This window comes from Taeniopygia guttata, chromosome 15 (assembly GCF_048771995.1).
Source record: "Taeniopygia guttata chromosome 15, bTaeGut7.mat, whole genome shotgun sequence".
In the NCBI taxonomy this organism is placed as follows: Eukaryota; Metazoa; Chordata; class Aves; order Passeriformes; family Estrildidae; genus Taeniopygia; species Taeniopygia guttata.
In genome coordinates, this window is record NC_133040.1 from 12,017,495 (window position 1) to 12,029,639 (window position 12,145).

A 12,145-nucleotide genomic window follows, 5' to 3' on the forward strand; every position below is an offset into this window, starting at 1 on the left:
GGAGCAGGCTCTGGCAGCGCAGGAGAGCCTGTGTCCCATAAATTGGCATCACTAGCCACGAGTGAGAACAGCCAGGAACTGCCCAGCTTGAGCCATCTGCACCCTGGGAGGGGATGAACCCTTCCCAGCCCTGCAGGGATCTGTCCCTTCCTGCCTGCAAACAGCCACACCACGGTGGCACGCTGAAGGCTCCAACCACAGGAACAGCCCTCAGCCCTCTGCTCTTCTCAACCATGGCCACACCTCAGGTGGCCCAAACCACAGGACAGGGGACAAGAGCTCCTCCAGAAGCCACTGCTGAAACCATGGGCTGCAAAGCTGTATTTGGCATCAGACCTAGCACAGAAGTAGCACTTCCAGGACCTGCCAGCTCTTCCCTGGTGTCTTCCTAATGCACCCTACCACACATCCTCACTCCCATGGGATAAACTCCAAAGAACAAGCCAGCAAAAAGGATCAGATACATCTGCTTCTCTTGGGGCAAATATTTGTGTTTAAAAAAAAAAAAGTCAAAGCATCCAAAACTTGGCTATATCGTTCTGGAAACCCACAAAAATTCTGCCAAGTGGTTGGGCGTGTAGCAAGGGATTTCAGACGAGAGGGTTTGATGGCCTATCAGGAAACGAAAGTTTGCCACTAAGTGGAGGCTCATTAAAAACAGCTCATTAGAAGAAAAAATACAAATCTAATTATAGCTGAAATACGGTAGAGAATTAAACTCTACTTGCTGTGGTGTGGCAGTGTATGGATATTAAAGGGGTGAGGATGTGAGGAGGGGCTGGAGGCAGCACACCTGACTGCAGCCTCGACTGCTACTCCTGGGAGCCGTGGGAAATGGCAAAGCAAAATAGGTCAGGGTTCCCAGACAGGGACAAAATGGATTTCTTAAAGGTCTGCCACAAAAGCCAGGCTGGGACTGTGACCTTTAGAGGGAGAGAGCGACATGAGAGATGAGTGCTGACGGCTGCACACTCCCTCCCTCCCTCCACCCAGCCCAAGACCTCCCTCCTCTCGCCAAATGAGACAGGGCAGTGGTGTTGAGGGGATGCAAGATGCCACCATCAGCCACAGCTCTGGCTCCTACAGAGGAGGCTGTGGCTAATGGCTCCCAAGGCCAACCCATCCCAGGCAGAAGAGGTGCCCCTTCCAGGAAAGAGACCCTTTGGCTGGACACGTGCTAGAGAGGGACACTGCAGGCTGCAGCACTGCTGGAAGGTGGGTGATATTTCAGGAAGGTCCCATCCCTGCAGACACCTGCCTGATGGAGCCAAGGCTGTCACACACACACCCAGGTGCCATCACCTGGGCAGAGGGATGCTCCACCTGCCCGGGCACAGCAGAGCCTCCAGCCACAGGGCAGCTCTGAAAACCACTCTCAAAGAGAACACAGACAACTCAACCCGATGGAAGGGGAAGGCCTGGAGCTCTTCCACCCAGCCAGCTCCACCTCCATCACCAGGTGGGAGTGTTGTACTCCCGGAGAGCCCTTGGCTGAGCTCAGCGCCCGGGGAGGCTCAGGCGCCGCTGCAGAGAACAGCCCAGCAGTTTATTTCTCCTGCAGCTCCCCGGGGCCGCTGCCAGGAATAAATGCATAAGGATTATCCTTCCCTGTCAGGGAGAGGGGGAGCGAGGACTCGGCAGAGATGGAGGCGCATATGGCGCATGAATGAGCGGGGGATGGCTGACGGAGGTGGCCTCCTGCCAGGGGTGTGCAGGGTTTGGGAAGGTTTCTCAGCTTGCTGGAGACGTTTGCTTCTTGCAAAGGCCAGGCAGAGCCTTCCCTGCCATTTCTGGAACAACCAGAAAGAGAGAGATGGTGGATTGCGGTTGGTTGGGATTTTTTTTTTTTTTTTTTTTTTGCACAGCCTTTCCCTACAAGTGTATTTAATTACCATGAGAAGGCCTCCCAAAGACAGAGGGGAAAAGCATTAGGATATTCTGGCTTCATACAAGTTCTCCCCTGCTCCACTGATGTTCCTGCAGGAGCAGTATCTGTTCCAGGCTCATTGCTTTCCCTCACTCGTGCTCCTGCACTGACAGCTCAGATGCACAAAACGTTCCTGGAGCATCTCAGACAGGGACCCCTGCTCCAAAAACACAAAAACACTTCTTCCCAGATGTGCTAGCTCTGCTGGAGGACTGGGATGGGGAAGGCTCCAGCCAGAGGGGGAAGGAGGCCATAGTGGGGGGTGTCAGTTTTGTTACCATATAACTTTGCCACCACATGCCAAAAAATTTTTTTTAAATATAATAAAAGGAAGGGAGGCAACACTTTTACTGCCAACAGCCACTTTCACCTTCTTCCCCATTTAACAGAGCATTTTTGTGGGCAGGAAGCATCATAAAATTTGTTCATAGGGAAGAAACAAAGCAACTGAGCATCCAACAATAAAAACCCCATTTCCTCACGGAAGGACAGCTTGATTTTAAGGGCGAAGAGCATATGCTGCTCCTGCCAGCATCAGCTTCTCAGCATGTCTGAAAAGCCAGGCAGTGGATCATCAGAGCTGCCAAGACAGGGACCTTCCCTGCCCTTCCCACTCGGGAAGCCCTTTTCCAGAGCAGGAAATGACTGTGGTTTGCATCTCTTTCCTCAAATATGAGTAAAAAAGATGGACCAGCAGCCAGGTGCCTCCTCCCAGGTGGGAGAGGACACCAACACTCTGTCTGAGTTTCCTACGAGGGAGAGGGGAAGGGCAGCCTTCACCCCAAAACCAGCAAGAGGAACCTCTGTGGTTTCCAGATGTTCCTCTGCTGCCTCACACCCCCAGCACAGCTGCTTCTGCTCACACACCTCTGCAGACATGAAGCAACACACACAAAAAAAGGGTCCTTCACATTAATTAAGCTGCATTGTTCGAAAATAAAATTAAAACATCCCTGCTTCGTCTTGCAGGACAGAAAGGAACTGTGCTTGGTATGGGAAAACACAGATCTCATGGGGAAGAGCAAGTGCATGGTCATTCTAAGGAGCTTCAACAAGCAGCCCAAGCAGAGGTTTTGCTCCATTCCCAAATTCCTCCTGTAGCTTGGGAAAGGTCATTTCTCTTTGGCAGTTTGGGATCAGCAGCCATCAGGGAGTTCAGAAACTCATCCCAAGCAAAGAAAAAAAAAAACATAAAAAAAGAGGCAGAGAAGCGATTTGCTTTAAAAAGTGAAAGCCCTTAAGTCTGTGGGGTTTTTTCACAGATGTCCCTGAAGGTTTTGTTATATTAATCTTTTAATGGGTTTATGGTAATTATGTACAGGCCAACACCAAGCGGGCCATCCTTTTGCTGGGGAGTGCTCCTGTGCAGGGTAAAGCTGCAGCCAGGAAGATCAGATTCAAATCCCTGCTCAAGCACAGCCCTGCCTGGAGCTGGATCAGATGCTGCTCAAGGCTGCAGAGCTGGAAAGCTCCAGAGAAGAGGACTGGCTGCACTGAAAGGGCCATTTGGTCATTGCAGCAATGTTTAAACAGCCCAGTACTGAATGCTGGCAGCAACAAAAGCACTGGGGAGGGACAATTGCTGGAAAGGAAAAAGAAAAGACCTTCTGCTATGCTGGGCTGTCCAGATAACTCGGACAACCCAGGCTGTGCTTCCAGCTCTGCTGCTCACCACTTGCCTATCCACTGCCAAGGCACTGAGGACACATTTTTCTCTCTTTTAGGTTCTCTGATGTACAAAGAGCTACGAGCTGGGTTTCCAAAGCTCCCTCCCTCATCTTGTGACTACCAGCTCCAGACTGCAGGCCCAGCAGCCCCCACCATGTCACACCAGGGAGCAGGGACACAGCTGATCCTGGTGCAGTGGCACTGCCACTTCCCCTCCTGTGGCCATGCAGGGGCCAGGGCAGGGCTGTGACAGCATGCAGAAGCAAGGACACGTGTTCCCCTCCAGACCACAGCCTCTCACCTGCTTCTTCTTCAGCTTGGAGATCTGCTGCTCCACCATGGTGATCTCGCGGTCCACGCGGTCCATGTTCTGGATGAGCTCCTCCTTGGAGAGCCGTGTGGGCAGCAGGTCCAGCTCGGCCTCAGCGTGGGCAGGGCTCACGGGCGACACGGGCTCCAGCTTGCCAGGCAGGCCACGGTCCTGGGAAGCGTGAAACAACCAGATCATCTCTCTCCCAGGAGACTCTGGATCCTTCTCTCATCCTCCCACAGCTCCCTGGCCCACTCCCAACCTTCTGAGATGCACAAAACCCTCAAAAAAACCTGCTAGACTAGGGAGTACCAGCTGTCAGATCACATCACCACAGTGCTCCACAACCTCCAGCATCTCCAAAGAGAACCAGGTTATTCTCCCAGGAACACGAGGGCAGCTCTTCCTCCTGACAAAGCCTCAGAGGCTCACACCACCTTGAGTGCTGCTGATTTTCTTACAGGATCAATAAACCCATCCATATTCAGGAGCTCCCAGCAGCACTGCCCCTTCAGAGGGCTGAAGGCTACAGCTTCTCTCAAGGCAAAAATGAGACACCACAGTCACATCCTCCTCGGACAGTGCCACAGAGACAAGGGCACCATGAACCACACTGAAGGAGAAGGGGCTAGGAGGGCAGCCCCTGGGAGGAAAGAGGGCTCCCAGCTCCTTCATGGCCAGCTTTCTCCATCTCTTCCTAAACCCTGAGGATACTCTGAGTGCTGGATGTTGAATGCATCCATCCAAATATGGAGAAAAAGGGGATGGATGAGTCAAGATAAAAACAGACCAAAGTAACGTTTTTCAAATTCCAGGTGAAAAGGCCCTCAGCTCAACAAGACCCTTCAAGTCAGAGACTGGAGAGATCAGCAAAACCTCTGTGGCCATGACAGGGAGCAGCTCTAACAGCCAGGGCAGAGGGAAACACGCTGACACATCCAGCTTTGCCCCGAGTAGCTGTGATGCCAGCAGCACCCCACAGCCACGCTGCCTCCCCTGCCTCCCCCTTCCCCTCTGCAGCTCCCAGCAAAGCAGCCACTCCTGCCCCCACGAGCTGCGTGCCTGCATGAGCCTGCCCTCCATGGATCAACACACCTGGGATGGAGCAGCTGCTTAGCAGCCACTGGCCACACAGATGGGATCACGGCACCACCAGACTACCCTGACCCAGGACATTCCCCTCTGGCAGCCACCCAGCGCCTTAATTAAAAGTTTATCTATTCATTTGCTTAGTGAGTGGATGGATTTCCTTTCCTGGAGGGGTGGAAGAGGAGCAGTGGCTCTGTTGGTAACCCTAAACCCCTGCCAGGCTGGGCAGCCAGCACAGTGCAGCTGCTGGGAGGGGAGGGAGGGATGGGGGAGGCAAACAAGGCAAGAAGTTCACACAGCTCTGCCACCTTCTTGCAGCAGCCCTGCAGAAAGGCAGCATTGTTCTGTGCTGAGCACCCTGCCCTCCGTGCTGACACCTGCCAAAGGCCAGGGCTGAGCTCGGCCGCCATGGGGCTGGATGGTGGCTTTGGACCCCTCTGTGCTCCCCCACCCAACAGACTCGTGGCTGATGCCTCTGGGTCACTCACCAGCCTGGCTGCAGCTCATGCTGAACGTGGGGAGGGTGCAGATACCACCCAGCACTGCTCAGCACCTCAACAGCATCTGCTGCCTGGAGCCACCAACGCCCTTCCCACTCTGCCACCAAGGCACAGAAAGCAAAGGAGCACCCCAAAACCCCACTCTCACTGTCCTGCCTCAGCCCCAGCCATCCCAGGAGCACAAAGGCACCAGAAAGGCTAAGCTGGCTGTATCCAGCATCCATTCAGAAGAGGAGCTAGAAGAACAGGAGAGCTTTCTGGAGAATCCTGAAGAGAAGATCCTGTCTTGTTTTACTTACCCAACATTAGACATCAAAAATGGTCAGTCTGCTGCCATGGGAAGGCTTTGTGTTCTCCCCAGCTGGGGTTTTTGTTGTGGTTTTGGTTTTTTTTCAAGTCAAGAGGAGCAGGACAACCACAAGAAGCAAAAGATAAATTAGCTGTTTGTGAAATCTTGTTCAGATTAAGGCACAGGAAGGGGAAGTGGCAGTGGCTTGTAGGTGGGTAGCTTTTTCTAAAGGAAAGAAAACTACCTGCCAAAAATGCAGGAGAGAAAAGCTCCTCACTGTGCACACAAAACAAATTATACTTTCTCTCGTTTACCAACATGCAGGACAAGGCATCTTTAAACTCCTACTTGGAACAAAACACCTTGGAAACCTGGTTCCTGATACATTTTTATCTTTTTACCTTGTAGAATCTGAAGCAAAAGAGCAGCAAAGCTGAGTAAGGGAAATAGCTGCAAGTCACAGCACAAACATCATCATCATCTGGTATTAGGAGATGATTACAGCAATAGAGAGAGGCAATGTCCTTAGACCTCACACACTGGGCAGTGTCATGTCACAAGCACCTCTCTAAATCAACAAAATGGCAAGCAGCAAAAAGAAGGAAAAACCAAAACTAAAGGAAAAAAAAATCTTGTCTGTGCAGTGCTAATATCCAAAAAGCAGAGCTTTATGTAAGGCATAAAGAACCCCTTATAAATCACAGAAGTGGGTTGAAAAGAGGTGTGCAAAGACCAGAGTCTGCTCAGAGATGGGGAAGACCCCAATGGTCAGAGATATTTCAAAAAGCACTCTGCTTCCTACAGCTCTCAAGAAACCCTCAGAATATATTCCCCTGCTCTAGACAATGTCATACCCTGAGCAAGTGCAGTGTGAAATGTGGAATTCTCCTTATTAACGTGGAGTCACAGACTTCCCAACCAGCAAGAGCCAGGAGAGGTGGAATAAATCTGCTGGAGGGAAGAAAACAATTACTGCATTACTCAAGTTGATATTTTCTCAGTAATTATACTGTTTCCATGTGATTTGTTTTTACACATGGCTAACAGCTACTGCAGCTCCTGTTTATCCCTGGCCTTGTTTTGTGATTTATATGATAACAAGGGTGGGTGTGAGGGGGGCAGAGGCTGCACAAACCTCCCCGCAGCAAGAGGAGGTGCTGGCACTGAAGAAAACAATTATCACTGAGGAGGTTGTCAAAGAGCAAGGCCAGACTTTGGGGTGGGTTTCTTCTACATGCTTAGGAATAAAAATTCCCAACACAGCTAGTGGAGCAAGCCTGCTATTCACTACTAAGCAGTAATTTCAAATACATGCAAGAAAGAGAAGAAGGAAAAGGATAAGCCAAGTGCCTACTGATGCCTTGAAGAGCAAGTAAATCTCGAGGTAAATTTGATGTCCCCGCCTTCAGACACACCAACATCTGGTCCACAAGAAAAAAATGACATTGGGAACCCCAAACGTGGTCCCAGGACACACTGGAACCTGCACCAGCCCATCTCCACCTGCTTATTCTGCATTACTGACCCAGCCTGTGATACTCAGAGAAGTGATTTAAAGGGTATTTAAAAAGGGTATCTGTGCCCCACTTCAAACTACAGCTGGATGCAGCCCAGTCTTGCTGAAGGGTCATTTTTTCAGCTGCTTCCCACCCTCAGGAGACAGCAGATCGGTAGCTCTGCTCCATCTACACCTAACTCTTGCTGCAAAGTGCATTTTGACCTTGCTGATCCCTTGACTGCATCAGCTGCCTCTTCAAAACACCCCAGTGGAGCTTCCCAACCTCCACAGCCCGCCAGTGTGTCCCAGGAGAGCAGAGCTGCTTGCTTGGATGAGCCTCGGGATCTCCAGCACGGCACACGGTGTTTGCCCTACATATCCTCCTCGCTAAGCTCAGGTCTCTCTCTCTGCCTCTCTAATCCAGATCATTAGTGATGTTCCCCCAAGCCCAGAACAGAGATTTAGGGATGCCAACATCATCTCTTCCACAGTCTGTTCACTTTCTAATTATCAGCCAGCAGCAGCATTTGCTGCTGGAGCACCAGGAGGGATTAAGAGGTGTTATCTTCAACTCCTGCCCGCTCACACATCTCCTGTCCTCACGGGCTGGAGGAGATTGCCAAAGCAGGGAGGACAGGGCCACTCAATTTGTGCTCAAATTCATTCCCAAAAAAACCTCACATGAACTTGTGATCAGGGGATCTCCTCCTCCACCACCTGAGCCTCTCATGGCAGCACTGAGCCAGTGAACACTCCAGCCCTGCACCAGCCAAACCCCCTCCCAAACCCCCATCCCAGTGGGGCTGTGGCACACTGCAGAGCCAGCAGCTCATCCTCCCTGCCCTGGAGCCCAGGGATGAGCAGCATCACACCCTGAGCAGACCCTGAGCCCCCCACACCCCCTGCCATGAGAACCAAGCAGGAAAGCAACACCTCGCTCCTCCACCCGTCAGGTTTTTAGGTAAAAACACGTATATAAAACTCCTGAGAGTGCCAAATACAGACTAAAGGAACTTGGGTTTTCAGTTGGAAAAGTGTCCAACACATTCTGACACATCTTAAGCCCCAGGGTGACAGCACTGACAGAGGGAAAAAGTCATGGAGCTGAAAACTAATGTCTCCTTTCCCCAGGGAGGTGCATGAGTACAAAAAGTCAGGGAGTCCGAGCAGTGAAAAGCACATCGAGTTACTGCAATTCTTTTGTTCGAGGCCATCTGCTGTGCTAAGGCTCTTTCTGCAGCCTGGCCCTGGAATAAAACACCAGGTTTTAATTCTTCAATATCCTGGGCTGCATCCCCAGCCATGGGTGCTCCCCTGCAAGGCCAGCAGCGCTCCCAGGGATGCAGCTGTGGGACCAAGGCATCCTCCACCTCCTTCCTCCATCCCCACTCCCCATGGCATGTGCAAAACATGGGAATTCATGAAGCTGGAGACCAAGAAGCTGTCTGAAGACAAAGCCAAGGGTTGTTGTTTTTTTTTTTTTTTTAATTTAATTTATTTTTTAAAATAAATCTGACTTTACGAGCAGGCCCACGAAATTCCTTTCCTCCGTAATCCAACTGAATTCCACACAGACAGAGCAAGAAAACATCCCAACAATTTCTAAAGCTTGCACGAAAGTAGGTCAAAAAACTTCCCCAATGTTTCAACAGCTTGAAGCAATTTAATTGCAAAACCAGTACCAAATGCTGACCCCTCCCTCCCTGCCTCCCCTCCCCGGCAGATTTACGAGGGTGGTAAAACCTTGCCAGCAGAGCCTCGGTTAAATGCAGAAACCAAAGCCTGGTGTTTGTATCACAAAACTTGCTCGTGCTCTGAAGAGCTGTTCCAGTGAGCAGATGCTGCCTCTGGATCTCAGCACTGCAGAATTCTACAAAATTAATACCAAATTAATTCTACAATTAATACAAAATTAATTATTTTTTTTATCAATTGTAGAATTCAGAACTGTAGAATTCTGCAGAATTCCACAGCAGCAGCACCAAACTGGGCTCACGGACTCAGAGGCAGCCTAAAATAACGGGTCAGATCCCGAAACCCTGACTCAGAAAAACTCCCACAGCCCCCGAAGGCATTACCCAACAAATGGATGCTGTGCCTTTCATTCCCTTCCTGCCTTTCCCCATTAGTGGGTAATAATTGCATTGAATGCGAACGTTCCCCACTGATTTACAGCAGTGATGAATTCTCACCTACCCATCTACTCATTACAACCAGGAGCTAATTGCTCCACCTCTCATTAAGAATTCCACAACACTGCCTATTCTGCATCCCTGGATTTTCAGCTGACCTTAAAGTTTGTTCAAACAGTAACAGTCTGAACTGAAATTTTCCATGCTGAATATCGGCTTTAGGCATTTTTTATCTGTTTTCTTTTTTTCTTTTTTTTCCCTAAGCAGGGAATTTCAGCCAAAACAACTCTGTCACTTCCAAGAACAAGTTTACAAGAAAATATGCCTTTCTGCAACATTTAGAAAGATTCTGGGAACCTTTTCTTTGAGCATCTTCAGTACAGTTGATACATCTGGTAAGACTCTCTGCCAGCGATTTTTGCCTTTTGTTAACACTGAAAAAGTGTCCAAGTCAAAGGGAAAAAAAAAAATTAATAAAAATCTCATCTTGGTGTTTGCCTTAGGGAAATGACTTGGAACTGAGCAGGCAAGCAGAGTGAAGTCCTGGTTCTGGGAAGCTGCAGGAAAGGTTTTTCACTTCTGCAAAGGGAAGGGAAAGGCTGAGATGGAAGGATCGTGCTGGCACGTGTGGAGCATTCCAGGCCAACAGCAAGTGCTCCAAGGAATAAATGGATGGTTTGGGCAGGTACAGAAAGGCTGAGCCCACCCAGCAGGTGATGGATGGAGCAGTGACCTGCTCAGGACAAGGCAGAGCCTGTCCCAGGCACGAACAGGGGACAGGTACAGCAAACACAGGGTCCTGCTGCTTCCAGCACACAAATTCAACTTGACAGAGTAACCCACAGAGCAGCTTCTCTCTTCCACTCCTCCATCTGCAGTTTAATGCTCTTTCTGCGATTTGTTCAGCCAGCAGCCACCCGTGCTGACACTGCACACACCAGCTCGTGTTTGAAGCCTCCTAAAAAGGACCAAACTGTAAAAAACGCCTCTGATTGCATGAGGTGCTGAAGCACAAAGGGAAATTTGTAACTGCCCAATTTGGCACTCGGCCTGGCTGCAGAACCACATTTTAAAGGTAATGGGGAGCTCATGGCTCCTCCTTGCTGGGGCTCAAACCTCCCTTGCACTCCCTGGGCCAGCTGATTTTTGGGCAGCTTTCACAGGAATCTCTGAATCATCACCAGAGGCTGGTTTTGCATTTCTACTTATGCCTGCTGCTCAGGGAGCATCTTCAGGGAGCAGGGAGGGTCCCCTGCCTGGGGGTGCAGGCACAACCCCCAAACCTCCTGCGGCAGCCTAGGAAGCACCTTGTCACCTAACCCAACAAACCTCAGGGGAACAAACACTCCTGCCTCTAAAGGCTTTAGCCTCCCATTTTTTTTTTGTTTGTTTGTTGGGTTCTTTTTTTTTAATTTTTTTTTTGCAAAACCACTCATCCTCTTTCAATTTCCACATGCAGAAAAGCAAGTTCTGAGTCTTTCCAGCATGTCAACCAGGCAGGGATGAAGCATCAAGGTTCATGTTAACCCCAACAGTCAAGTTCCCTCTGAGAGAAGATGCTGGAATAGTCCCTGCCAAATCCCAGCTGTCCATCAAGCAGGTAGAAAGTCCCCCAGGCCTAGATACCATGTGAAAAGCAAGCTCAAGTGTTGTAAAAAAGGCTTCTGCAGAATAAAAATTCCTTTTTCTACCCATGCAATACTCCAGTGAACAGCACAAATGCCCCTGCAGTGCTGGGACAGGGCCTACATCCACACCCATCAGTCCTGCAGAGCATCTGCTTTCTGCTGAGCATCCCGACAAAAAAATACAATTTCACACCAAGTGGAAAAGCTACCTCAGCCAAAAAAGGAAAGGGGCAAGCAGTCAGCAGGACTGCAGCATCATGTTCTGGGCCAGCAGAGCCCCTTTGGATGGCTGGAAGGGCAGCACAGAGCCCCACAGCATGGATGTGGCAGCAAACCTCCTCCTCCTCCTCTCTCCCAGCTGGGCTGTGCCCCAGGAAGCTCCAGCTCATTCCCTGGGTGATGCCAGGTGCATCCTCCAGCACATGGGCAAAGATGGGGGGGAGGAGGGAAAATCCACCACAGCAGCTTCTCCAAACCTCACTGATTTAAAAATAAAAAATTGAGGGGAAATGAAAAGACAAAAGCCCTTCTCAGCCTGGTGTTATCAAGCAGAGGAAATGAGACTTCTAAAGCTCCCATTCAGAGAGGAGTGGGGGAGAGAAATCCCACTCCAGACGCACTTGAACGAGCAGCTTTTGAAATGGAAATGTTGCTCTTCAGAAACATTTAAATTTGCTGCTATTGGCAGGGAGGAGGCAGGAGGCCGAGGAGGAGCAGGGACTCCTCAGGCACTCACATCCCAGCGGGATGCACACAGGGCAGCCCGGGAAGCGGCCGTTTGTCTGCCAGTTAATCAGGATGGCACACAACATCAATATTGGGAATCGGCTTGAAGGGGAATCAAATTCAGAGGGGAGGAAGGGAATGATTGAAGACAGCTCTATTTAACCACTGCTGCTGCCAGTGAGATACGCTGAAAAAGCCAGCTCGCACTCCCTTTTCTCACAACCATCACCTAAAATGATTTTCCCAAATCCCAGAGATCAAGCTGCCTACTGAGGAGGAGACGACTGACGGAAAAAGGAAACGCAAACAAGATCTAAAATGGTTTGAGCAGCAGCTGAGGTGTGTTGTGGGACAACCCAGACCTCCTCTTGCATGCAA

General features: G+C 50.3%; 1 protein-coding gene across 1 annotated transcript in view; it reads right to left on the reverse strand.

Moving 5' to 3' along the window:
* NCOR2 (nuclear receptor corepressor 2) overlaps positions 1–12,145 on the reverse strand; it is a 226,638-nt gene that overhangs the window by 111,044 nt on the left and 103,449 nt on the right. The window contains exon 5 of the mRNA XM_072936200.1: positions 3,897–4,076. Within this exon, the coding sequence (XP_072792301.1) occupies positions 3,897–4,076 (180 nt within the window). The remainder of the gene's footprint in view (positions 1–3,896; positions 4,077–12,145) is intronic.